We start from the raw sequence: 17,908 nt of genomic DNA, 5'->3' as shown, positions 1-17,908 counted from the left end.
ACAACAATATCTCATTCTCAAAGATCCATTAAATTATTCTTAAAATCCACAAGAGACTGCTTTGATAATATTGGCTATAACTGGTTTGAGTATTTATTCCACTTGCACTTTTTAAAGTCAAATGTTTTTTGATTTAAAAAGCTTATAATTGACAACCAAAGGGCAAGAGAAAGAAATGCTCTTGGATCTCTTTCAATTTTAAAGTGGGAGAAAACTAGTACAGAGGTGCCAAGTCCTTTATGACATCATAGTCCTTCCTTTGTTTGAAATTTCATTTGAATCTACTTTTTCTTTAAAAGGGCCTCTTCTCATAGACTGTTTTGCTTTAAATAAGAGTCCTGTTGCTGTACTTGAGTGTGCAATAGCAAAGCTTGTAAATAATGTTCATTACCTTACTGACATTCACTTTTCTGCATAGTACTAATTCTGTTTTCACACTCCTCCTTGCTACTTGGGTTCATGCTGACATAGCAAATGCAGCAATGCTGGCTGCACAATTCAAGGCTCTCTGCCTTCTGGACACTGCTGAACTGGTGTTTAAGCTTTTGAGTGCTGATGGATAATCTTCCCTCAATATCATCCTGAATAAAATCCTCTCTGGCTTTCCTGCTGTGTGGTAGCCTCAGGGAGAAGGCTGCTCCCTATGTCACCTTTCTCTGTAAAAATTTGCTATCACAGTGATATTATCAGCAAATTTGTAGATAACCACATTAAAGTTAGTTTGACGTTCATTTGCCATGTGAAGACGCTTTTTGAATTTATTTTTCAAGTAATTTGGCACATATCAGACGACTATGATGCTGTTTATTTTCTCTCCTGTGCCGTGCAAGGAGCCCAAGATGTGCTGCCAGATTTATTGTCTTCATGTGATGATCTTTGTTTGTAAATGAAAATTTTGGTGGGATAGAAGCTCTAGGAAAATGTAGGCATTTCATACAATGTGATCAAGCTCTTGTTCTTGGTTTTCAGAGAAACTTGAGTGCAGTAACATTTTTCAAATCAGACACATTTTCTTACTTTTACACCAAGGGTATTCACTGGCAAGACAATGCTGGGTACAGTAGTGTAGAAAAGTATTTGTAGGCTTAGCAGACTATTTAAAAATCTTTTTGTGACAGATGTATCTCAAATTTTATATTTTCTATCCTAAAGGCAATCGTTCTTCCTGCTATCACAAAGCATCTTCTTTGGTGCAGCACAATAGGGATTAAAAAAACCTCATTTCAGTCTTAACTTAATTCCAATCTGAAAAACTTGCAATGAGGTGGTAATGAACTTGAACTTAGTACAGATTACCTCCTGCATGCTTACACAGATGTTCAAACACAAGACAGATATTTTTGAGACATAGTTCTCTTCTGAGAGTGTTTCTCTCTTGAGCAGATTAAACCCTGACATTTTCTGCTTTGCTTGTTGTTGCAGCGAATACGGTAACACCGTTTGGAGTTCACCTCCTAGGTTTGAATTAGGTCTACATAAATTCATACCCAGAAGAAGTATGGCTCATGATTATCAGGATGAGATCCTTGTAGCAAATAATAGGTTGTTGAGATGAAGAGGCTGATCCTCTGATCAGACCAATCAAAGCCATTTGGAAAGCAAAACTCTATGCTAATGTGTAACCCGATGGAATAATGTGTCCACACTGGGCTAGGAAAAGTCTAAAAGCCTTTCTTCAGACAGGACCTACACCTGGTACTACTGTGGGCTGCTTTATGCAAATACTGCAGCTTCGTTATTATTGCACCACAAAATGCATTAGGCATCCAATTTCCTTTGTAAATGAAGCAATACATTACTTCAATAGCTACTTTTGAAGCTTTCTGCAACTTAAACCACAGATGTTAAAACTATTGGAATTAAATGAACCCCCTCTGAATTGTAATCCTTGAATAAACTAGAAGGGGTTTTTTAATTATAAGTTTTATTAAATTAAAAATATACTACAATGGAGTGGAAAAAGTCAAATGATCTTATATGGCAAAAATAAAAACTTGAAGCTCGCTATCCATACTCCATTGGGTATGGAATGCCAAAAGAGAAATAATACATTTCATCTTGTTGCAAAGCCTAATGTTCTGTACCACATCATAATGTAGCCCAAACCTGACAATTCCTGGCTCATAAATCTCTTGGTTTTTCTTTTATTTACACTACAGACAAAAATCAAGTCTGTCCTTCAAAAGTACTCTGTCGTCAAGTGAGCTTGAAAGTTTATGTTGTTATCCATCATGTTTGACTATGTTTATGGTGCTGGAGATAAAATCTAGGCTTGTGAGCTTCATATTTTAGGGGATACAGTGGCAGTGCAAGTATGGACTGGAGATTATGAAGCTCTTTGAAGATAAGAGGGAAAAAACATTTGGGCGATTGGCATTGGAGAAGTTATTTCCAAAGACCACTGAATTCAGTGCAACACTTATAATCAAGCTATTTCTATCATAAAACTTTAGATAGCTATTGTATCCCAGCTAAGGACTCAGGTTCCCAATACTGTCCTGGGGAGGATGGTTAGTAGCCTGATTTAGGGGCCCTGAATCATCCTGGGGATGCTCTGTAGAACTAGAGGAAGCCTGGGCTGTTAAATTTGGCACCCAAAGACTTGCCACTCATGGTTAGGGAATGTTGCCTTTTAAAGGAGTTGGATCAGGTCTCAGAAGTGTATTCTGTAGTTGTCATGGTAAATACCTGAAGGTGAAATAAAGGTATGAGGGCAAAACTTAGCTTGAGGAAAATTTTGCTGACATCAGAACCTGATGGGCTTTTAAACATATGCTTGTCACTAGACACTAATTTATTTATTATCATGAGGTCAAGGAAGCCAGGAGTTATTAGAAAGAAGAAATGGGTAAGAAACGAAATGTGTACTGTTAAGTTACTCTTTAAACTTTAGCTGCTACAAGATAGAGGCTGCTTGTTTGCTCAATTCATATGATAACTACTGCATGCTTTGCAATAAGGGTAGAAGTCCACTTTGGTACTTTCCTTGTTTACATAGAGAGCAGTAGCCATCAAGTGATGTAGTTATAGTGCCCTTATGCTAAATTCTTGTTTATTTTCATAGAAAAACTTTATTTGATAACTCTTCCAGACAAAGTTACTTTAGCTTGCATAACTTCAGCAACATTACAAATTCTGCAGATATTTAGCCATTTTGAGTAGATACATGTGCAGAAGTTATACTTCTATACTGAAGAACACTTTTTCAGTATTTCGTTAGATGTTGCTCTAGTTTTTCTACCATTGTGATTTGATGTGTTTATTTTTGAAAAAGAACTTATAATCAGTGTTCCTTAATAAAAATATGCAGCTAATAATTTGAATGAATGGGAGGGTGAGGAAGCTTTCTAAATAAAGTATGTCCTGTTTATGGAAGCAAGTGTTTGGTAGAGAGCTCTTTCCTTGCCCTCAGGTTGTCTGTTGCTTCTTCGGTTGTTGAATTCCTCTGCACTCGAGAGAACATTATTGGTCAAATCTAAACCCATTACTTTTCCATTGAAATTTCCATTATCTGTGAGCAATTCCATCTTGGGGAGGATTATAATATTTCTCATATTCTGTAGTGTTCTGCATGTGCTTCATTACTGTGCACCATACATGGGAAAATGTCATTTATTATTTCATACATCAAAATACTCTGTCTGCATTGATGAGCCTTCTTGTCTGACAAGTGCAGCTGCTGGCCTGCACTCACATATCTTTAGCTTTATTTGAATCTCATATCTGCCATCATTAGCTATTCATGCAAGCAGGAAAAGCAAAGGAAATAGTTCAAGGAATCCAGAGTGCTTGCTTTAACCAACTCCAGTGTTCTAAGAGAGTAGCAAGGATATTATGAACAACAAAGAGAGCACAAGCCCTGTCCCATGTGTACATTAATGAGATAACAAGAGATGCCTGTAGCTCTGCAAAGATAATTTTTTTAAAATTGCTTTTGCTGTTTAATTGCAGCTTTTGTGTTTTATAGATTTTATTTAAGCTATCAGTAGCTGTACATTAATAGTGCATTTAACACAGAATTGAATATTAATAAAAAGGGACAAGTGGACTAATTTCCATGTGTAAACCAGGCTCTGACAAGATGATGTTAACTGATAATAAGTTTTTAATAAAGGGTAATTGAGAATAAAGCTATAAGAATTGTTGAGATCTTTAAAAAATAACCAAACCGAAATTGTTTAGTTACCAGAAGCCTGTAAGTGCTGTCCAACAGACATAGAAGCTCAGGATTATCTAAAAACCAGGGACAGAATCAGCCTGCTCAGATGTTTTTGGAGGGTGGCTGCCCTTTTTCGTAGTCCCCTGGCCACGAGCAAGTGCTAGAGAGGACTGTGAGTGCTGACATCCCTCACTCACCTGGAAAGGCAGCATTATTCCTAATGAGGTTAATGTGGAGTGAGTTGCAATATAATTGAAGGACATTAGCATTTATTAGAAATTGAAAAGAAAGCGGAATTCCTTAAGGCCTGACATTACAGGCATTTGGAGAGGATGAAATGTTTCTCATTAACAACCTGTGTGCTTTTTGGCTGCACTGTAGGTTTTTCTGTATGAACACCTGGCCTCTGGCTCATATTTATTTGATCCAAACACCTGAAGCATATGAATAAGTGTTATTGGTTTTCCTAGTGACTGAAGAAGGCATGGCCAGAAACATAAGCATACCAGAATATATGAATGTAATACAAATGTAATAAGAATGTAATCTTATATACGTATAAGAATATAGTTGAGAACTGTATTCTTATAAAGAGAGTGTAAAATCAGAGGCACTGGCATTGCCTCCAGCACAACCTCAATCTGTGTAGTCTAATATTTTGTAGTTATTTCAAAATACAGGGTTTTTCTGGAAAATTGGAGCAGTGTTTAGCTAAAGTCGGAGCACCGTGAGATGATGAAACTCTGAAATGTACCTTGAGCTGTTTTCCTTCCAGTGCACATAATAAGCAGTGCATATAATAGAGTAGGAAAATGCACTGCAGACAAAGGTCACTCTCCACCATCCCAGTGAGACATTTGTACCCACTTGCTACCTTCTGTGTCCCATCCTGGGGAAGGAAGGAAGGAAGGAATACTCCAACATTGCTATTGGCATGCTGCTTCTTCAGAAGAAAATAATAATGGATGAATGTTTCCCACAAAATCTTGGATGGTTCCTTTTTTTTTTTTTTTAATGTTTTGGATTTCTCACAGGAAAACACCCTCTTTTCCCCGTGATTGCAATTGCCACCAAATGTGGAAAGCCCCATTGCTGTTCTGCTTGGCAGTTGCATATGTGGCTTGCTAAACATGTGCTTGGGAACATTCATACTTAAAATATCTCAAACCCAGAGACTCCAAAGTTTCAGGAATTGGCAGGTTCTGTAGAAGGTCCCAAGGCATTGTAGTTTAAACTCTGGTGATAATGTTTCAGCACCACTGGTCATGCGCTTGAGGGAACACAGTCTGCAACGCAGGAAAGACTGACTTTATAAGAAACTTCATATGTATCTGATAGTTCAGTCCAGGTCAGGAAATAAATGGCCATTTTTTTCATCTGTCAGAGACTTAGCTCATGGTTAAGTGCTGCTGACAGTGCAGTGAACTCCTCTTGAGCTCAGGGAGTCTTGAGCATAGTTCATAGAGCTTATCCTGAGAACTGCGTCTTTGATCTTTGGCAAACTGACAATTACTGTTACTGCACTGAGCAAAACCACGTCCTTCAGCTCTTTGTAACAGTGAGAAAAATGTAGTGTTATTGCAGAGAGGAAGGTATTTGCACCTGTGTTATAAATTATTTACTCCTTTCTGCCAGCAAAGATTTAGGAATGCAGAAGGTAAATAAATGGCTTATTGAATTTTTAGTCTTTAGTGATCTCAAATCTTCTGAAAGTCTTTTTTTTTTTCTTGATACTGGGGGAAAAATAGTATGGGCTTTCATCTCTTTATTCTCCCTTTCAGTGCAGTGTTATTTTTGCTTAAAAGTGAATCTGTGCTAATATTGTCTTTGTGAGATACAATGAACTTCTTAACAAATCTGCAGTAGCATTCAAATAAAGATTTCCTTACAAATGCAGCTTAACAACCAAAGAGAAAATGCTTGTATTCAATATTGTTTAAAAGATTTCAGTTTCAGTTCTCCTCCTTGGTACTTGAGTGAAGAACAGACTCCAAAATTTCAGCCATCTTCTAAAAAGATACTGAAACAAAACAAGTAAGATGAAAGAATTACATTCACTCCTAATTTCTCATAGAAAGGTTTATTTCTCTAAGTCTCCACATTGTACCTATTAACAGAAAAGATGACAAATGCATTCAAGGCATTTAAATTAGAATTTTATCCAGCCTTGTCATTTGCCCTGAAGGAAGTACATGGAAAAATTGTGTGTTTCTGATTCAAATGGAGTTTTCCTTGCATTTTCCAAAGTTCTCTAACAATCTACCTGCTGAAGAGAGGAGAAGATGGTTTATTGGTAGTAATGTTGGGACACAATTTTCAGGTTGCTGCAGTGTGCATCCCAGCCTATGCATTTTTTGGATAGGTTGTTTTGGTTAGCTCCCTACCTAACCAAAACAGGGCTGCATTTTTTTTCCTGGTGGCAGCTAAAATCAGATTTAGATGCATTTTTCTTTGTGGCTGGGGAATCTATATGTGCACAAATTCACCTTGTATAAATATACCCCCAGACTGTGTGCTGCTGAAAGAACAGCTGGGATCAGAACAGATAAAATCTCAAACTGGCTTTGTGGTTTTTAAAAAATGTATCAGTGTGTTAGGTGAAAGTTTTTTTAATGAACTGACATTATTTAGCTGAATTATTTAGAGACTAGCAGTTGTCTGCAGTTTATGACTCACACTTTGGTTAATCCCATGAAGAGACTATGTCTCTTGGTGTCATTAATGAAAAGCAGTTGCATTCCTCCTTTCATATATCTCAAAGTGAAAACCCAGCAAGTCACAACATTCAAATTTAGAATTCCTTCTGTTCAGCACCCTCCTCCCTTAAAATACCTAAATTAGGGATGCAACATAGATTAAATGATGTTCTGTTTACACCAGCAGTTCTCTGACCTTAATTCTGTCATCCTACCCATAGATTTGGACATCTCGAAATGAATAACAGATTTTAAGCTTCATCTTTCACACGTGTCTGTTAACTAGTGTAGGAAGCCCTTTCTGCCTCTTAAATCAGCTTTGCTACTTTGTCCTCAGCATGGGGAAAAAGACTAAAAAATTTTTGCCAAAAGAAAAGGGATGACTCACAAAGATTTATTTTCATGGCCAACAGAAAGTATTTAAACCTGATTAGACATATGAAAGAATTTATCATGGATTTATGTTTCACTGTGCTATGTGAGCTAAATGTATAACTACATCTTCAGTAAAACTCTCTTGCTGTGACAGAAACAGTCTGGAAACAAGTGTGACTTGCTAACCAATTATGCCAGTGCCCTACCCTTACGGAAGGGAAATGTTGGATCTGTTCAGAGCTCAAGTGAATGTCAAACCCGTGGGGTTTTGCTTGGTTGTTTTCCTGCACAGAGATGCAGACCACATTGGCTTTAGTGTTGGTCGTACATTAGACTGAATTTGACACCTTGTAAGAGAAATTTGTCAGGAAAGATTTCGCAACTTTGACCTGAGAAATTCCCATACACATGTAATCCTAATACTTTATAGAAGAGTGTCTAGGAAGATTATTAGAACCATACTTTTTGATAGACAGAGAAACCTTTGTAAAATTGATGTGTAATACTACAGAGGACTATCAGTAAAAAGCAGAATGAAATAGCAAATCCTTTCCTTGGAGTACAGTAGAGGTGAAAATCATGTTTCAGAAACTGCTCTGCTGTCTCGACAGGTAAAGAAGAATCTCCTCTGCAAACCCATCACTTTCCAGTTCTGAAGCTAATCTCTCACACAGTCACCACAATGACTTTGCAGGACTTGAAGCTTCTGGCCACAGCTGTAAATTGAAAACCTCTGGGGACAGATGCTAGAACATGATCTCAGTCATTTTATACAGTGAAATTATTAAATGTTTCCGGATGCAGTTTTGGCAGATTAAGTGTGCTCTCAAGTGATTCCAGGGCACTTTGGGAGTTGGCATGACCAGGATACTGTGCCCATGGGGCAGCATCTGCTGTCCATTTTGGCAGATTAAGGGACACAGGCACAGAAAGTCAACTTGGCTTTGCTGTTCAGATGCTGAGGGTGAATTTAGCCTGCTAATGGAGGTGTCCTAAATGCACCAGTGACAAAAATTGTGATTCTAACTGGAATTTTTTCTTAATGTTTCTTGTATTTTCACTATAATAAGTTTGTCAATGTTACTTTTTTACCACATAGATACTCTTTAACATTGAGGGAAAACCATTCTTGAAGGCATTCTGTATCAGTCAAAAAGGAAAATATTAATTCTTCTGCAATCAGCAGAGATTTCTAAAGTGCTAAGATGAACACTGGTAGAGATGTATATTACCCAGTAGCATGTTTTATGCATATTAGATATCAAGCTTGAAACTGCCCTTTTCCCGTCTATTCTTTGGAGTTAATTGTATGTTAAAAAGTAAACATAGACAAATATAGGGGTGTTGCTCTGTGTGAACCAGCAATTCGGGAGATGTTTCCATGGCCCAAAGCTGGAGTGAGTTGTGCTGTTTTGTTGCCTGCAGTGCAGGGTGTGTGCCTCTTTCACTTGCTCTGGGAAATCCAAACACAGCTAAGCTGATAAAATAGGTCATAAATTTGCACATTTATAATTATTTTGACTTCAAGGAGAACACATACACAGCAGAGCAAAAGAGCAACTGTGTAAATTGAGTTTTGACTTCAGCATTCCTTCCAAAGGATCCCTGTCCATGTCAGCACATAAGACAACAGGGTTTTCCCGGATGTGGTTGTGTGGCTGTGGGACCAAGTGTCTCCTTGCCTGTTATTAAATATTGCTGCAAGAGGGTTTCTTTATTAATCTCTTGCTCTGTACTGAACTGTTAAGGCCTGTTCATAATAGTGCTGAAAACCTGTACCCTGTCCAGCACTGAGCCTCCAGTAGCTTGCTGTCTCTGACCACCTCCTCAAAATTGAATTTTTAGCTCTGTACAGACTGAAACTCCGTAATGGTTTTGAGCCCAAACCCCACAGTTACTTCACAATAGCTGATTTTCAAGATCTAGGTGTCCTATCATCATGACTGCACCATGAATCTGCTGCATGGTCCAACTCAGTGGTCAAGCCTCATATTGTATGATCTACTTTCCTTTCTATTTCCTAAATATTGCATTAGAAAAGTTGTGTGTTATAACCAAGCAAGGAGAGAAGAAAGGAGTGGGGAAATAGAGGATTTCTATTCTAGCAACAAGAGTAGGGAAAAACTTGCATTACAAAAGGTTAAAACAGGAGGAGGGAGTTTAGTGTGACAATTTGATAAAACAGATTTGATAAACAGTCTGGGGTTTTTGTGTATGTTTAAATAGCAGCTTCCTAAATCACTGACTGAATTTCTCAGTATTCTTGGATCTAAGACTGCTTATCAGTTTCAGCAATTCTCGTTGTTTTGAGCTGAGATTATAGGATCATGTAAGCAGCAAAAATTGATTTCTAGCATCTTCTACTTTATTTAGTGCCATGTGGATTTGAGGGAAAAAATTTAAGTTATTAAATGCGTATCAGAAAAAGAATAATTTTAAAGATCATTGATACAAAAGATGTCTCTGCTGATTCCCCTCCCTTAGCTTCCATTTTGAAACAGTGCAGAACCATTTTTTGTTCTTAAAAATTGTTGGAGGTTTATTGCATCAACTTCATATTTCAAAATAAAATTTTGTTTCCCGATATTCCTTTATATGTTTTATCTGAGTTCTGCTCTGATACTGAAATCCTTCAGGACTAGGCTGATACCTGTTTATTTCCTTCTGCATGATGTTTTATTCTTCTAGATGTGCTAGTGCAGCAGCTTGGTAATGGCTAGGAGATGTTCACAAGGATCCCACATTTTCTCTTTGAAAAAGTTAAGGCTGCCTTCTTGAACTGTAGTGCTGTACATTGATACAGGTGATTATTCTCTGAAGTGTTTCAGTCAATCCCAGTAACATGTATCATGTAGAAATTAGGATGCTTTCGTTCCAAAAACTTCTTAAGAGAAGCTGCTTCTTGAAAGCTGCTTATGAACTTGACTGTCTTGAAATAAAAGGAATAGGTAAGTTATCAAAATTGTGTAAGACTGAGAACTGTTAGCCATCCTTTCTATTTGAAGAAATGTCTCTACTATTACCAGATGGCACTCTAGAGAAGCAACTTACTTTTGCTATTTTCTGTGTCAGCACCGAAGTTTAAGAAGAAAAACACATCAGGACCAGAAAAACCTTGCTTGAATCTGTCTACAAAAAAAAAAAGGGAAATTCCCATAAAGTACAAGTGCAGTAGGACATGAATTCAAACGGTAGTCACCACTAGCACGTGGGACACCTGTTAATAGAAAGCTGCCTGTTTATTCCACCTGAAGAAATCGTGTAGAAGAGTTCAACGTTTCTAATAACTGTAGCTGGAAAAGTTCCAAAAAAGAAGCATACATCCCAAAATGTGAAAATCATCTCCTCCAAAAACGTTGCTCAGGGACATCAGTGTGACTGAGAATCGAAAGCCAGAATGTGCCCTCATGTGTGTGCTTGACTCTCTTAAGGACTTGAGAGGCTTTTTCCTCACACCATTTTCATCATCTCTGCTTCACTACTTTGAGGTCCAAATAATTTATCAGCTGAATTTGAAAAGAACAAAAAATACCTGCTGTTTTGCCTTTGCCTCATTTGATAAGCATGTAGCAACTCCTAACAGGAGTTTAGGATGATAAAACATCAAATGAGATAGAAGGCAGGCTGAAATGGTTATATTGTCATTAACTTACAGAACCCTTGGCTGCTACAATGTGTTTGTGCTGTGCCGGAGGTCTCAAATGAACAATTTGAGAGTAAATGAATAAAAATTGTATGATAGGTTAGTGGGGTGTTCATGACTCCAGATGTTGCGAACTTAGGTGGTTTCACTACTTCTGTTTAAATTATTTGTAAAATAGAAACTTGCTGGTTATTTTTCAAGTTTTCTTCCTTCCTTTTGCATTTAAAGTTCAATTTGTGATGGAGATAACGTCTGAAACTATGGCTGTACCTTCACACCTGAGCATGTAGCACCCTTAGCGCTCTGTTCTGGTTGTGCTGTCAGTCAGAAGCCACATGAATCCAGCTGACAGGGCACTAGTGGGATTTCTGCTGTTTGCAGTGAAACTCCTCCAGGGTGGGGTGAGCCAGGGGAAGCAATGTTATGGTGCTGACAGCTGGGTGTAGGTCTTTGCTTTGTTCAATAGTCACTGCAGAGGACACTTTGGGGTGTGTTGGAAGGCACTGTCACTGCACTGCACTGAGAAATGTTGGCACACGCTATAGCAAGGCATCTGACCCTGATCAAATATTCCTCCTCAATTAAAAGCATGCGTAGCTATTCTGCTCAGCTTGTTCTTAGGAAGCTAATAATGGACTTGGATCCTCTTGCTCTATTTTGGGGACATCTTATTGAATCATGCATTGAATGATGTGACTAATTTGTGGAAGAGAGTGCCTGTGCATCAGCTGTTCACGGTTGCTTTCCTGGGGGGAAGATAAACTTTTTATGTTAAAAGACACCGATCATTCTTTTCAGCATATCAAAGAACAAATGTACTGTAGGCTTTTCTGTTGAAAAAAAAAAAAAAAAAAGAGAACAAATGGCTTTTATCTGTATTTCCATCATTACTCCCGCATAAATCTCACTGAAGCTAATGTGACTTGTAGCAGTGCAGATGAAAGCCAGACACTGTTGAGATGTGGAGTCCAACAGAGCAAGGCACACCACAGAAGCAGGAGGGTTCATCCCTGTAGGAACAACCTGCAAGTGTGTGACTCAGCCTGCTTGGAATGAACCATTGGTGTGCAAAGCCAGGGCTCTCCAGATTGGTGTAAACAATCAATCTGATTAATGCAGTGGCTGTGCACCCTACTGAATGCTCAACTTCACTGCTGCCCAGATGGATTTCTCCAGAAGAAAAAAGTTTGGTGTGTGCATAGGAGCACACGTGATGTCTGTGATGGAAGGGATGCAGGGCAAACAAAAATCACCCGGACTCTGTGACTGGGAAGGAAGAGATGGGACTGGGAGGGTTGAGCTGGACTTCTCATGAGTTGTGGGCATAAGGGGAGTAAGCTGAAACCTGCAGGCTCACCTTGAGGAGTTGGAAGGGAGTAAGGGGACAGGGTCAAAGGGACAAACCTGTGGGATGCTGTGGAGATTAAAAAAAGAAAAGGAAAACCAGCAAGCAGCAGGTTCTTAAAAAAGTATATAGAAATACATAATGGAGGACAACCTTAACTGGGAACAATAAAGTTAGTCCTCCCAGCTGATCACAAATAGTAATGTCACTGTGAGCAGAAGAGGAAGGCAGTTCTGTAGGTGGGCCCTAGGACAGAGGCATAGCTGGAGCAGTCTGATAGAGAAACACAGAATTACTTATTTCAGTGCTGACAAGGCCAATAAACCATGCAATCAGCTTAATTTCTTGATAGTTTCTGAGATAATGTCTACAGCAAAGTCTCAGTTCTGCCCAAGTTCCATCCATGGACACTTGAGATCTGTAGAACAAAAGCAGCAAACACCCTGCCACCAGCAATTACTTTGACCTAGATGAAAATAGCAGGGGTTTTATTTTTTTATCTCTTATTTTGCTATTCAAAATAGTATGTATTGATCCCTTTATTAGTGTAACATACAGACTGAAGTTCAAAGCAAAGACTAAGACTAAGAACTTATTATGGAAGGCTTGTTCAAAAGAGAAATTGGGCAAGGAAAGGTTTTGATCAACCCCCCCTTGCCTAGGGTTCCACCTGCAAACGCAGCTCTTGCACCTCTCTTGCTATCCAAGCTTAGGAAATGTAGCACTGCCCTTTAACACACGAGTCAGAAGGCAGGCTTTCTGTAAGGTGATGTGGCTGCTGCTGTTTTCAGAGTATCCTCTTCATCTTACTTGCAGCTGTGGGACAGTAAAGATAATGTCTGCCAGCTTTTTCTCTCTTGAAAGCAAGAGCATACTTGTGACCTGTCCTTCTGAAAGGGCACTGCATTGTCATCTGATATATTTGGATATTCTCAAGTCCACATTAAAAAATGGCAAGTTATCTTTTCATCACAGGATATTCATAGTAAATAGAAAAAAAAAAAAATCTTGCCAGTCCTTGCTGCCCAAAGGAAGTCTATAAACAGGACTCCTGAGTGTATGCAAGTAAGCTTCAGAGGAATTGAAGAAGTGTGGTTGCAGTGTGAGTAATTGTACTTACAGAGAATCTGTCAAGAATACAAAAGGCAAGCCTGGCAGTGGAAGTGTCCCTGTTGCTCTGGTAGGACAAGGACCACACAATCCAGCGTGATTCAGTAGAACTTCCTTCTAAGTAGATTAGCTCCTCCCTGTGTTGACTGATAAAGATACAAGGTGATTTACTTACAGGAATGCAGGTGCGAGCCTTTGAATAAAAAGAACTGCTATGGACTTTGAGTCACCAGCAGTGATGAATTTTTGAAGTCAGTTTACCATCATTTAATACTATTTTAGAATAGCTGTTAGTGTGTGGCCTTTTCATTTCTGCCAATAAACTTCCTAATAGATACTGAAGCAGGACTGAAAAGCCTGTGAGCACCATGGAGACATCATTTGTTCAGTGTTGCATTATGACGTACTCATGATCTTTTTTTCTTTGCTTCCTTAACTTTTTTTTTCAACCTCCTTATTTCATTTCTGTTCAGTGTGTGTGTTGATTTTAGTGATGGTGTAGTTCATTGTGGAAGTGATTTAATGTTCACTTGTGAATACTACTCCAAGGCACCTAGTAGCATTAGTATGCTAGTAGCCGCCCAGTGATGGTGCTTCCTGTGTCAGCTGTAGAACACAAAAGTTATACTGGAAGTACTTAGATAAATCTATTTCCTCAAAATGGCTCTGTACTTTCATTTTGTCAAAATGCCTGCGTGTTGGCTTTCTTTGCTGCTGAAATGCTGTTCTATCTGTTCCTAACTTCCCTGTTTAACAGCAGACAGACCCAGGGAGCACTGACTGACTCGGATGATCCCGAAACAGGCTGTCTAACTGATAACAAGCCAACTGCTCGACACTTCTATCCTGTCGCCTTGCTGCTTGTCAGCTCACACCTGCTGGTTGTGTGGCTTATTTTAAGTCTTGCTTTGCTATTAGCCAAATATCAATAAACTTTACTTGTGTTCCTTTCTTTTCTACAAACAGCAACGAACTAACTCTAGAAAAAAGAATCATGTTGTAATATTTCTACAGTCTCAGACCCCAAGGATTCATCTTTAAGATTCCCATGTCTGAAATGTACTGTGTTTTCATTCTTTTTTTCTGAACTCCGAGAAGTATACTATGCATTGAGTGAATTGATTTGCTCTTTCTGTTCATGGTAAAACTTTCCCACTGTAATTAGCGCAAAGAAAGCCCACTTACAATGCTGTCACTGTATAGAAGTTGTGGAATCCTGAATGCTTGAATCCCTCTTTCCAGAGTAATTAGTCTGACCAAAAAAAAAAAAAATAAAATAAAAATTTGCACAACACAAACTAACCCCTAGACAAATATGGCAGGGCAATGGTTTGTGAGACTTACCTTCCGTTGTGTTTTTTCATTGTAACTAGCTGACGGGATTGTTTTCGTTTAATAAATTATTATTACTTTGCTACAACTAACCCTTTTCTGTAGAGTAAATAGAATATACTAAGTTCTGTTTTGTAATGAAATTAGCCTGTTTGTAATTGTTGCTTTAGTTGCTTTTGCTTTCAGTACACTTTTATATTCTTTTTAACAAAGTCCTGTTTATGTCTTGATGCACCACTTTGGCACTTGTGACTTTTGTACTGTATGTGAACGAACATCCTTCCTTTATAAAGCAGAGAGGTGGATTGGGCTGTTTGAAAAGCCATTCTCTCTTTTTTTCATTGCAAAGCTGAACATACAGCAAATGAAGCAGAGATGAAACTTTCCTTCACGAATCTCTAGGGCCAGACTTAATAAAATTCCTTATTCCTAGAATGCGCATTTTAGGGCAATGTATACTCACACATATATAGCAAATCACTTGAAAAAGAAAGGTATGAAAAGGTTTAAAAGGCAAATATATTTCTGGAATTAGAACAAAATGTATCATTAAAGGTATTAAATTTTTTTACTGAACTTTAAACCTCAAGGGCAGATATATTAGGGGGATGGAAAATCTTATCACCTATTTCTGAGGGCAATAAGTGTACTGGGCCTGGCCTTGGATTTAATTCTGTAAGATGTATCATCACTCATGGAAAACAAAAATGTAGAGTTGAATCCTTGTTATTTTTACTTCAACTGTTGCTGAAACTCTGCAATGAACAAATAAAGCATATTTATTTATTCTATGTTTCCTGAAGTTGTACTTTTTCCCCCTTTCACTAGAGAAGGATGCCGCATAGAGAATGTTCTGAAGAATGTCAAATGCAGAAAGTATGCATTCAACATGATGCAGCTGATGGCTTTCCCAAAGTACTACAGACCTCCAGAGGGGACATATGGAAAAGCTGACACCTAAGTTTAACAAAAGTGTAATCAGGAGCATGTATCATGCTAATTAGTGAATATAACAACTGCTGTTTATGACATATGAATTGGGAATGTATGACCAGTGGAGGTGTTATTTTTAGCAGGTTTTATCACTTTACACTGAAATGAATCTGATTAGTCATTATGAAATAAAACCATGAAAAAGCAATGGACTGGATATTCTGAAAATCAAATATACTCAACTTATCTTTGTGAAATTGAAGCTTAGTATGACTCATAAGCCAGCTGGAATTAGTTTCTGGGGTCATTTGATTGAAGATTAAAAAGGGAAATGGCATTTGCTGTAGGAACAGAGATTAGTAATCTGGAAGGTGGCATTCTGACTCCAAACCAAACCCTGAGATTTGATTTAAGGGGTATCTTACTGCTGGAAAAGGTGTTTTCTGTAACCAGCAGAGCACTGAGGTCTTGATCACTAAGGATTAAACCCTTCACAGAAATGTTTATGAAAGATGCTAATGATAATACCTGGGCTAAATATAATTTTGGTAATTACAATTAGCTTCTTTACATAAGCGTGGTAACTTCATAATGTGTTTTTAGTAATTGCAGACTGTAATTTCAGTAATTCCATTTTGATTCCCTGCGGTTCATTTGGATGTATCACTCTTGGTTTTCTGCACCTCAGCCAAATACCACTTATTTCACTTTCACATAGATCACACTGAAATCAGGGCGATTAATTCCACAAGTCATGTGACTTGAATTTCACCTCCTCTTTAGTGTAAACCCTTAAAAGCAAATTTTCTTTAGTGCTAGGGAAAATAAGTTGTATATACAGGAGTTAATGTATCTTTAGACTCTGAAAACTTGTATGTTATTAGAAAGCCTAAAATAAATGTTATGAGTAAACTGCTGTACTAGGACTAGTTAGCCACAGCAGCTGATTTATATCAAATTTGTAATGCTGCAGGTAGACACTCTAGGATGAAGAGCTATCAGCTTTAAAAATGAATGTTAATGTTCTGCCAGCTGGTGTTAATCCTGAAATTTGTCTTGCAAAGAACATTTGTGTTTTCTAATTGTCTCTATTTACTTCTATTTACCTTCTTCTGCCTCCCAGAGAGGAATACAATTTAAAATTCCCAAGTATTCACTGGTTACTGACCTTTATGCAATGCCTTCTTTTTATATCTAGAGCAGAAGTATGAGAAATGTAGCCTAATGAAACTACCCTGGGAATTTGAGCATCTGTAGGAAATTGTAATTGCCATGGATAAAGAAGTAGACGTTTGCTTACTCCTATGGAAGTCAAAGAAATCTCTATACACCGTGACTTTTAATTAGTTCTTTTTAATCCATTAATATTCATTACTGGGTATAAATCTGTAACTATAATAGAATTTAAGAGCCTGATTCTGCAAATTCTATTTGGGTGATCCATGGAACTGATCTATCATTTGCCTAAAATTAAATCCATCTTGTGTATTTGCAAGATCAGGCTTTGGAGTTTGTAGGAAAACATCAGAAAGAGATTCTTGTTCTAATACTCATTGACTTCAGTGGAGCCAGAAATTCACCTATACAATACATTAGCTAATTGGAACTATTTTTTCCAAGAAAAGTAGATAATGTAAGTAGTGTTTTGGTGCATTAGTTTTTTATTTCTATTATATAATATGCTGTCATTAATTGCTTCCTTTTTCTTGGAATGTATTCAGTATATGTTAGAAGAGTTGACAATGCATCACAGATAAGCTCAGACTCATGAGAACATAATGCCTTGATTTCTTCTTGTCATGTACCAGTAGAAGGGGACAATACTCATTGGGTGGCTGGATATGTGCATAAATTAGTGTTTGTCTATTAATATAATGTAGCTGATCTGTGTGAAACTTTCTTCTGAATTTATGGAACATAATCTTTCCTAGAAAAGTAATTTTTCTTGTGTCAGGCTGCTGCACTAACCCTCACTATATACATGTTTATTATTAGCTTAAAGAACCCCTACATATGCAGTTTAGAGATAGTGATAAATTCCTTATGGGTCTCTGAAATAACCTCCAGGCATGCAGTAGAGAATGCCAACCATTGCACAGTAATTCTGAAACTGTCTGTAAAAATCTCAGTGGAGATGGTGCTCTTTGCTGGGTGCTATAGGTACCTAGACTTCTTTATCTGAGTCCCATTGGCATTCTGTCACATTAAAATATGAAATTATTCTAGATTTTCTTGCCAGGAAAATAGTATTTCAAGATTGTGCCTCAGCATTTTAGCCCTGCCCAGGCTCTAAATTGCTGTTATCACTACCATGT

The 17,908-nt window shown here is 37.8% G+C and overlaps 1 protein-coding gene across 1 annotated transcript in view; it reads left to right on the top strand.

The window, feature by feature from the left end:
* LOC128949760 (type II inositol 3,4-bisphosphate 4-phosphatase-like) overlaps positions 1-14,293 on the top strand; it is an 88,316-nt gene extending 74,023 nt beyond the window's left edge. Inside the window, exon 15 of the mRNA XM_054294619.1 lies at positions 14,086-14,293. Coding sequence (XP_054150594.1) covers positions 14,086-14,260 — 175 coding nt within the window. The 3' untranslated portion in view covers positions 14,261-14,293. The remainder of the gene's footprint in view (positions 1-14,085) is intronic.
* Positions 14,294-17,908: the final 3,615 nt, after the last annotated feature.

This window comes from Melozone crissalis, unplaced genomic scaffold (genome assembly GCF_028551555.1).
Source record: "Melozone crissalis strain CALT ecotype California unplaced genomic scaffold, PUWL_Pcris_2 ptg000280l_1, whole genome shotgun sequence".
Classification (NCBI taxonomy): Eukaryota; Metazoa; Chordata; class Aves; order Passeriformes; family Passerellidae; genus Melozone; species Melozone crissalis.
Note: the sequence above shows the minus strand (reverse complement) of the source record. Positions and strands in the feature narration are given on the sequence as shown.